This window comes from Solanum stenotomum, chromosome 12, assembly GCF_019186545.1.
Source record: "Solanum stenotomum isolate F172 chromosome 12, ASM1918654v1, whole genome shotgun sequence".
NCBI classification, from domain to species: domain Eukaryota; kingdom Viridiplantae; phylum Streptophyta; class Magnoliopsida; order Solanales; family Solanaceae; genus Solanum; species Solanum stenotomum.
The window spans coordinates 45,812,286-45,822,002 of NC_064293.1; the positions used below are offsets into that span (position 1 = coordinate 45,812,286).

Genomic DNA, 9,717 nt, shown 5'->3' on the forward strand with positions numbered 1-9,717 from the left:
ATCTTTTGCTGGATTACAAAACATGAACCGTATTTCACTATTAACAAGAATAACACTAGCTTGTGTGTGGGGTACTGGCATACTGTCGTGTGAGTCTCTAGCCACCTGGTTTACACGTGTAACTTGTTAAAGCTACCATTCCTTGGATCTCCTGATAATGGAGAAACAGTTATTTGTCAGTCTAGTTTAGTAAAACACTGAATAAATGATGTGAATATTTTAGTGAAGTTCATATAACATAATGTAGTTAGTGGTATTAATTTTGTGTAAACGCAAGAGGATGTTGTCGTAAGTTGTAACATTTATTAGTGGCCGATCGAGTGCCTCATTTAACAATATAGAATCCAAAAGACAATTTACTCAACCATAGTTTACATTTTGGGCCAAGTACTAGTAAGGTTATAATACTTATTCCTAATCAGGACATAATATTTCATGGTATATGGAATAGATTCGCAATTATCAAACAATTCTAAAATAATAATTAAAAGAAATACAGTAAACCTGATTTGGTTTCTACAATGATCCAGTTGTTATTAGCCCAAAAACAACATGCTAAAACAGGTGTATGCATTTTCCCTCTTTTGCTTAAGGTAAAAAGACTATAATGACCACTTGACCTATAAAAACAATTAATGGGGGTTGACTAATTACCTGGGCCAAGTTTTAGTTCTTTTCAAATTGTATAGTCAACTATAATGCCTGCCCGGAATGTAATCTAGTTTATATTTTGCCTTCCACTCTAGAAATTATATAAATAATAAGAGTTAAATTTATTAAAAATAATAATTGTCTCTCAATTTGGAAGTAGACAATTAAAATGAAACTTTTTAAATTTTTTGTATACTTGACAAATGAAAAGTAAAAGGAAAAAAGGAAGTGTCATATGGTAAGAGAATCAATCAACTACACTTTTTTGGGTTTTTCTTTTAACAAGTTGGAATTCAACTCCCGCTATGACACACTAAACTTAATATAAAGAAAATAATTTTATAGTGAATACGATGAAGTTAATTTACCACCTCTTCGTCATATATATATAGTAATTTTAAATAGTTATGAATATATAGTGAATTTTTTGCGTAATGGATAACAATAATGATTCAAGATAGTTTTAATTAATAAAATATAAGTTGTAGTTTAAGTCCTTTCGGGTGAACCTTTTTTTTTGGGTAGGGCTTATTTTCTTCAAGTGACTTTATTCATTACAAATCATTGGATTAGTAATGTTATATATTTTCGAAATTAGCTTAGTTGATGGTGAATAAATAAGAGTTGCCTCAATTAAAATTGGCACAAAGAGAGGAGAGTAGCTTAGGGACCAAAAACTCCTTCCAATCAACAGACTAAACTTTCATTACCATACAAGTATTTCCACAAACCTTGAACATGTTAGGTGCCTTATTTGTCTATTCAAATGTTTAGTCATGCTGGGCATAAATATTTGATTGAAACGTCTTTTAAAAGGACCCTTTTTTTACAACACTTGACTATATATATATAGGACCCCTTTTTTTCTTCCTCTATACATATAGGAGCTTGAACCAAAAATTGCACACACTTTGAAGAGTTTGACCAATTACTCTTTATTCCTTCATAAAGTGAAAACAAAAAAAAAACACGTGATAAGACAATATGTATGAAAGATTAAAAATATATAAATAAAAAATTGGTGTGCCTCTTGCTATATTCCTTATTCTTATAAAATATATAATTATTAGTATAATTTTTCCCATTGAGAGAGTTATTAAATGATTGTGGTTTTGTTGATAATTACTCAATTAAGATACAGAAAGTTCATTGTTGGAATAGGACTTTATTTTAGGTTAGTGGTTATGTTTTAATTTCATATATATATTTTTAGCTTAAAAATAGGTTTGAGTCAAAAATTAAAGCCTGCTAGGCTTAGACTAATCATCTTCGGCAGCCTACGTCGGAGGACGGAAACTTTCCTAATTGTGCTTCACACACGTAATCCAACCATAATCTTATCTTATCATCACTATCACAACTATTATTTTCATACACAATAAAACACATGTGGCTTATTTTGCCCCAACCCAAAAAAGAGAAGATCATTTCCTACCCTCATTTCTCCAATAGTCACATTAAAATAAGTGGTTTTACAGAATCATCAGGGTACCCTTTATAAAAAAAATTAGATGTGCTGCCCTTTTGATAGATTTTGTGCATGTGAAGCTGAATTTGTTGGATCAATGAACGTTTAAGGTGGAATAGGTATGTGAATAACACGGCCTATTTTAAACATTAGAAAATAAGGCAATTCTCTTAGGCCCCAATAAGGTACCTCGTTTTTTAGCAACTAGTTTAGTGTATGTATTTTACATGTGTGTCTTACGTTGATAGATAAAATTATGTATAAAAAGAACAAAACTATTTAAAAAATTGTAGTTGACGTTGAATAAATATTATATCTATTTAAATGATAGGAAGTTCATATATGGAGATTAAAAAATCATTTTAAAAAATATGATCTCTTCCTCGAATACTTTTAAGTTCTTTTATTTATTTATTTATTTTATTTGCCTTAATTTAAGTAAGATTTATATAATGTAAAAATTTGTTTTCAAAGTGTTAAAATATTAGGAATTTAGATATAGTACAAATAATAATAAAACATCACTTTAAAGTACTAAATATTAAAAGTTCTTACTTATTACAAATAAGAAAAGATTTAATAGTTGTAAGTTGTAACTTTGATTAATTTTAAAGTCTTTAAATATTATAATAAATTTAATAACTAATTTAGCGTACCTCCATTGTAAACGTATGTAGACTTAGAAGCTATAAATCACAAATTTATTGAAATTGAGAAAAATGATAATTTATAATTATGATCACAAGGATTTACAAATTTCAATACTAAAAGCTAAAATAAATTATTAGGTCATGAATGATTTGTTTATAACAATGACACAAATGGTCTCAATATTTAGCAATACAATGCCAAATATTTAGGGGGGAAATGTATTTGAGTTATTAGACACCAAAAAGTAAATTGTGGGATCTTTTATGCCAAATTTAGGCCATATTATGGTGGTAAAATTCCTAATTTTTCCTAACATGATGTGATTTTATTTTGCTTTATATCTTTTATGATGTATCATATTTAAAATATATTTTATTTTTACCATATATTTTAGGATTTCTTAATTATTAATTCTCCTAATACCTTTTATCATATATTTTAGGACTCATTAATTTTTAAAATATATTTGCGTCCTATCATATATTTTAGGACTTCTTAATTTTAAATCTTATAAAGATAATTAAATAATACCTTGAGGAAAATAATACTTTGAGAAAAATAGTAAATGACATTTTTGTCTATTGTAAAGTATTTTAACGAAGAACAAAAACCTCAATCAACATTTTTAAGACCTTAATACTTTTAAAATAATAAATGAAAGAATTATTATACGTTTTCTTTTTTAAAAAAAATCGTATACCACCCCGTTTCAATTTATCCGTCTTATTACTCTTTTAATTAGTTTTTTTTTGTTTCAACATTTTAATATTAATTTTTCATTTTTCGCTGAGGCCATTAATATTTTTTTTTATATTTCTTGTAATCTAAGTTGTAAAGTCGTTATCATTCCAAAATAGGCAGCTATAAGCTTAAGGTGCATTAACTATTAAGAGAAGAAACCAAGTACTAGAAGCTACCTTTCTTTTTGAAGCTTTTAAATAATATTTCTAACTCTCTGTTTCTAGAAGACAAACATATCTAATTAGTATTTTATTTCCAGGCACAATTCAAATAAGTTGGCTTATTTTAATTATTAATGAAAGAAATTAAACCAGTAAGAAAAGTGCATAATTACTGATATTCTAATTTACTAAGAAAAGAGGCACGCCAAATTTCACAAAAAAATTAATCTTCCTATGACTCTCACTCATCCTTAATTACGTCATGGACCAACACAATATAATTCCAGCCTAGCTTCTCTCTTTAAAAATTTTCTTTCATAATTCATTCTTGAGTTTCTGTTATTTGACACACACAAACAAAAAAAGAACATGACCAACAACGTAAATTCTTGGCTCCAGGGTGTTTATGTTGTTTTTGCGTTTTGCTCTGCTTTATTTTTGGGTGCTCTCAAAAGTAAGTACTAATTTATTTATTTTTTACCTTTCAAGATTTTTTCTAATGTAGTATGATTTTATGATCATGGTCTGTATTATTGTTCTTTGACCGAGGGTCTTTCGGAAACAGATTCTCAAGTGGTAAGGTATGTTGTTGTTGATCTGTGTTATTGTTGCTGGTTCTCAATTGCATAATTTTTCTGATTGCAGGTTTGTTGGTGGGTCCAATTGCTGGCCTAATACTTATTATAGGAAATGTTGGGGTGATTTTATGTCTCTTCCCAGCACATATTTTCTGGACAATTTACACCCTTGTCAAGTAAATGTCTTTATTTTAAGGCCATTCATTTATGTTGTCCAAAGTTGATTTTTTTTTATTTTTTCTAATGTGAATTTGTTTACAATTGAACAGGACTAATAGGTTTGATGCACCACTTAAAGTAGCTTTCTTGTTCGGTTTGCCAGTTTTATTTGGTATTTGGTTGTGTTTAAGCTTAGCTGGTAGTGTTCTTGTGGGAGTTGGATATGGTTTCTTTGCTCCTTGGGTTTCTGCCTTTGAAGCTTTCAGACATGACGATGAATTTAACAAGTTTGTTCATTGCATTGTGGTAAGAAATTACTGACCAATTCTTGTTTTTGGTTCTGTAGTTTAGTATTGTTTTTTTGAGGTTGTTTTGATTATGTTAATTTACAGGATGGAACATGGGGAACCATAAAAGGTAGCTGTACTGCTGTTCGAGATTTTGCAGATATGTGTTATCATTCATATCCAATGTATTTGAAGGAACTGCGTGATTCCCCTGCTTCTCTCGACTTTCAGCCATTTAGGTTTGTTTCTAATTTCCCTTTCTATGTTTTTTTTTTCTTAAAAAAAAAAAGGGAAATAGAGTAGAGAATTACAAGGTGGAGACTCGAACTTTATGGCGGCCAAAACTTTATCAAGAAAAAAATTAAAAAATAGGGGACAATCATAATGAATCTTCTAATTGTTATACACGTTATCGTGTTCATTTTCTAACAGGGCTATATTATATTAAAACTCAACTTACCACAAATTATTTTGATGAAGAAGTCAATAAACTACCCAGGACTCAGAATAATAAATGGATTTGACTTTCTCCGTGCCCTCACAAGTCACAATGAACACATTAAAGAAATGAGACTAGGAAAAGTATAGTGGTGACTAAGAAAAGGAAGGATAGTTTGTGTTAAAGAAGTTTGGGAAGGGGCACACCTGTTGATGTAGACAGTCTACCATAACGCAAGCATTAGTGGTTGTTTCCACGGCTTGAACTCATGACCACGCAGAGACAACTTTACAGTTGCTCCAGGATAAAAGAGAAAATCAAGAAAAGAAGACAGAAAATGGTAATGCATTAAGTCTAGAAAATGATAAGAAACAGTCTGAAGAACTAGAACACAAGAAATAAATATTTTTTATGATTTGTGGGAAGAGTTTTATATCAAGCAGGAAAAAGAAAAAAAGAGGATGATACCAATCAAAATTATATGTAAATAGAATGTTTCGATATCTTATTTGGGTACTAGCATCTATTCAATTCTAACCAGTAAAAATAATATGCAAAATGTTGTGTTGCAGATTCATCCATGTACCAGGATGTATCATGGTTGGATTATTGGGACTGATTGTGGAAATTCCTCTTTACACTGCTATAGCCATAGTAAAGAGCCCATTTATGTTGTTCAAAGGATGGTACAGACTCATACATGATCTGATAAGCCGCGAAGGCCCATTTCTTGAAACTGCTTGCATTCCCATTGCTGGATTAACAATCCTTCTGTGGCCTCTTGTTGTCATTGGAAGTGTCATAATGGCTGTTTTCTCCAGCTTTTTCATTGGATTATATGGAGCTGTTATCGTCTATCAGGTAATTTATTCTGTTGCCTCATTAGTGTACTGATCGTCGGATTTATCATTAGTTAAAACTGTGAATTCAGGAGAGGTCCTTCCAAAGAGGTGTTGCTTTCGTGGTCGCAATGGTAGCAGAGTTTGATGAGTACACAAATGATTGGCTTTACCTTAGAGAAGGGTCCATTCTTCCAAAGTAATTACTCGAGTTCTCCCTTATTTCTGTATACACGGTTTTCATATTTGTCAATGTTACTGATCATCTTAAGTCGCAGCCAGGCCTCATTATCGAAACAAGAAGGGATCCAATTCGTCAGATTACTCTGTGAAACGAAACGGTTCAGTACAAGGCAGACTAAACTCAATATTTGCTGAAGCACCTGCAATGCTCGTGCCAAGCTTAACGTCGTCTAGATCAGTGAGAGAGGCAATACAAGAAGTGAAAATGGTGCAGGTATGCTTTTCTTTCTCTGTTCTTTTCTGGCTAATTTGCAAAATGCTGACAAACATGTGAAATGATCTACTAGAGTAACATCTCTATATGTACTTTGAAGACGTAATTAAGTAAATCATATTTTTAGATAAGATGGTCACNGTTTGTTCTGTCTCCTTCTTTTGATTTAGCTAGTCTTGTTGCCTTTGAGACACGCTCTGTTGTGGTCCACTTTTGGGACTTGTACTCTTTATTAGATAGCTCTGTACTAGTGACTTCCAGGTTCTGGGAGGAATTTCTGTATATATTTATTTTGGGTTGCTTCCGCTTTGTTATCCTTGTTTAGATTATTATTTTCGCTAGTTTCTGCCCCTTTTGCTCATTGCTTGATGTTCTGGGTTACGGGTTGGCTTACCTACTGGTAGGGTATAGTAGGTGCCATCATGACTCGAGAAATCGGGTCGTGACATCAAGGAACAAATTAGAGTCCTGAGCCTAGAAGACGGTGAAATGAGGTTCCTAGAGAAAGTGGTCCTTTTCGAGAGCAACTCTGAACGCTTTAAGGCCTGGGAAAATGGAAGTGTGGCGCCTCAGGAATCTCTCAGAGCAGCTCAAATTGAAGGCATAAGCCGAAGGTAAGCCTTTTCGTTTATATTTTCATCATAAGTTTGCAGTGTTGAAGCAAGATTTGTGTGTCGTCATTTATTCTGTTGGTTGGCAGGATGGTGGGAATGATTAGAAGTGTTTCTAAGTTTCCAACTTATAGGAGGAAATTCAGACAGATAGTGAAAACATTGATCATGCAGTATTCCACTATTTCCAGAGAAGGTTCCACGCGATCTGTTCCTCGTTCTGTAAAGAACAGTTCCACCCGATCAGTGTCCACAAGATCAAATGGTTCACTCGAAATTGTTTAAACATTTTAAATATAGATTAGTGATCTTTAACTCCCATCGTAATCATTTAAGAGATAGTTCATTAAGTATCATTGTTGAAAGACTTCAGAAAGTAGGCTAACAATTTTCCAAGCGCTCAAATATCTTCCTACGGACATCTTAACAACATCAAGAAAGGTCTAATGTGAAGACTGTTCAGTCTTCGTCAGAACTCACTATCAAGTAAAATCAACGTTTCTTATAGATCAGTACAGTTGTATTTTTGTCTCCGCGCAATTTCAGTTATTTTCCCTATTAGAAACTCGTACAGGCATGACTTTGTTTGTTTTTCTTTTCCTTTTAAAGGGTACTCCCAAAAAGAGTATTAGAGGTGATGTAAATTACTTATTTTTTTCAGTCGATAAGATATTGGATCATTCTACATTTTGCTCAAGATGAATGATTCTATTTTCTATCGAACTTCAATATGTTGTAGTCTGTAGAGGGGATGTCTTATCTATCGAACTTAACTGTTTCTATCTATCTAGTGATGTCTTGTAGACCAAAATTTGGTCCTGCATGCGGAACGGGTATTGATGACTTATTTCTTTACATCTATTCAAATTATGACAGTAACTAGCATTGCCTAATCATTTAGCTACAATGATTTGAATCTCAAACCTAAGTAGCTATAGCAGTAGGACATGTGTTAAATTGATTGGTTAACCAGCTAAGGAAAAGTTAATAGGAAAAAAAGAGAGGAGAAAAGACATCTAGGAGAAATCAAGTTGCCAAAGTACAGACAACTAAGACTCCGTTTGGATTGACTTAAAAAAAAAAGTTTTTAAGCAAAAAATAAAAAGTCAAATTTAAATGATTTTTAAGTCAAAAAATAAAACTAGGGGAGACCTATTTTTGGTTTTTAACTTATTTTAAGTCATTTTAAATTTATTTTAAGTTAATCTTGCCAAACATTTTCTAACTTATTTTAAATCATTTTGTGACTTATTTTAATATTTGTCAAACGCTTCAGAAGTTAAAAACTGACTTAAAAATAGAGTTAATATCTTAAAAGGTCATTGAACTATATGAAATTATCTAGTAAAATCATTGAACTTTATTTTGTATCAATAAAATCACTCAACTTAAAGTTTTTATCTTCAAAAATCACTCAACTTCATTTATCATTAAAATAGATTTAACATGATAAAATATAAGTATTATTTTTATGTCATGTAATTATAAACCCCAAAAATAAATAACCTTATAGAATCTATTTATTATTATACCAGACCCACTCATAAATTGGCTTCAATTTTTTTTTCTTATCTGTTTGATCTTATCAGTGACATTTTTAAATTCTTGGATGTTGAGGTCTTTCAGTGGTTTAGTCCATCAGATTTCAAGGTCCTCGACACAAATTTATTTTACAAATTATGTATGGAAATTTTAATTTGACAACTAATAATTTATGTAATTATTTGATGATAATGGCACGTAGTATTTTAAAAAAAATATATTTTTGATTTGCTGAAATGGAGGGAATATTAGTTAATTTTATATTTTTATTTGCTACTATATAATTACTTGTTGCAGGTCTCATGACATTACACAGATAAGTATCTTCAATTGTACTAATATTAATTTTTCATATTATTGATATGTAAAAGATTGGACATGAATTTAATGAAGTTAGAGAATATTTTTTAAGAAGTTAATTTCTACAATGGAGGGAGTAATTTGACCATAAAAAGATAAAGAAGTTGATTTCTCATTTTTTTTTTATGTGATGATTTAATTTCTCTAATCAGAACTAACAATTGTAACTTGCCAACAACTTCAATTTTTCAGCTATACAATTTGCTAGAGGAAATAATGAAAATAAGAGCTTGAATCGGGTATATGGTTTCAGGGTGGGTTGGTATAATAATAAATAAATTCAATAAATTTTATTTATTTGTGGGATTTATGATTATATGGCCTGAAAAATATTTTATTTTGTCATGTTTAATTTATTTTAATAATAAATGTAGTTGAGTGATTTTTGAAGATAAAGTTTTTAGTTGAGTGATTTTATTGATACAAAACAAAGTTTAATGACTTTGCTAGATAATTTCTTATACTTGAGTGACCTTTTAAGATATTAACTCCTTAAAAATAAGTTTGACCAACTTTTAAGTCAATCCAAACCCTTCTAAGAAATGAGATCTCCAGCTTTACCCAGTTATTTGAAGATTCTCTTTTTATTTGTCCATTTTAGCAAAAGAAATTTATCTTTTTTCTTCTTATACTACACTGGTTATCAAATAACTATATGAAGTACACTATTAGTCAAGTTTAGATTTTCAAAGCATAATTAACAAGATTGATTTACTAAAATTAACCTCTAATAATATTTCTACCTTCAAGTCAACCTGAACCAAATAAAATGA

At 30.6% G+C, this 9,717-nt stretch overlaps 1 protein-coding gene across 1 annotated transcript; it reads left to right on the forward strand.

Moving 5' to 3' along the window:
- Nucleotides 1–3,983: 3,983 nt before the first annotated feature.
- Nucleotides 3,984–7,381, forward strand: LOC125847914 (uncharacterized membrane protein At3g27390). The gene is given in 9 exon segments (XM_049527639.1): nucleotides 3,984–4,126; nucleotides 4,318–4,426; nucleotides 4,520–4,715; nucleotides 4,802–4,935; nucleotides 5,708–5,996; nucleotides 6,067–6,173; nucleotides 6,257–6,505; nucleotides 6,683–7,045; nucleotides 7,132–7,381. Coding segments are annotated over 9 exon segments (1,728 nt in total). The 5' UTR covers nucleotides 3,984–4,041; the 3' UTR covers nucleotides 7,328–7,381.
- Nucleotides 7,382–9,717: the final 2,336 nt, after the last annotated feature.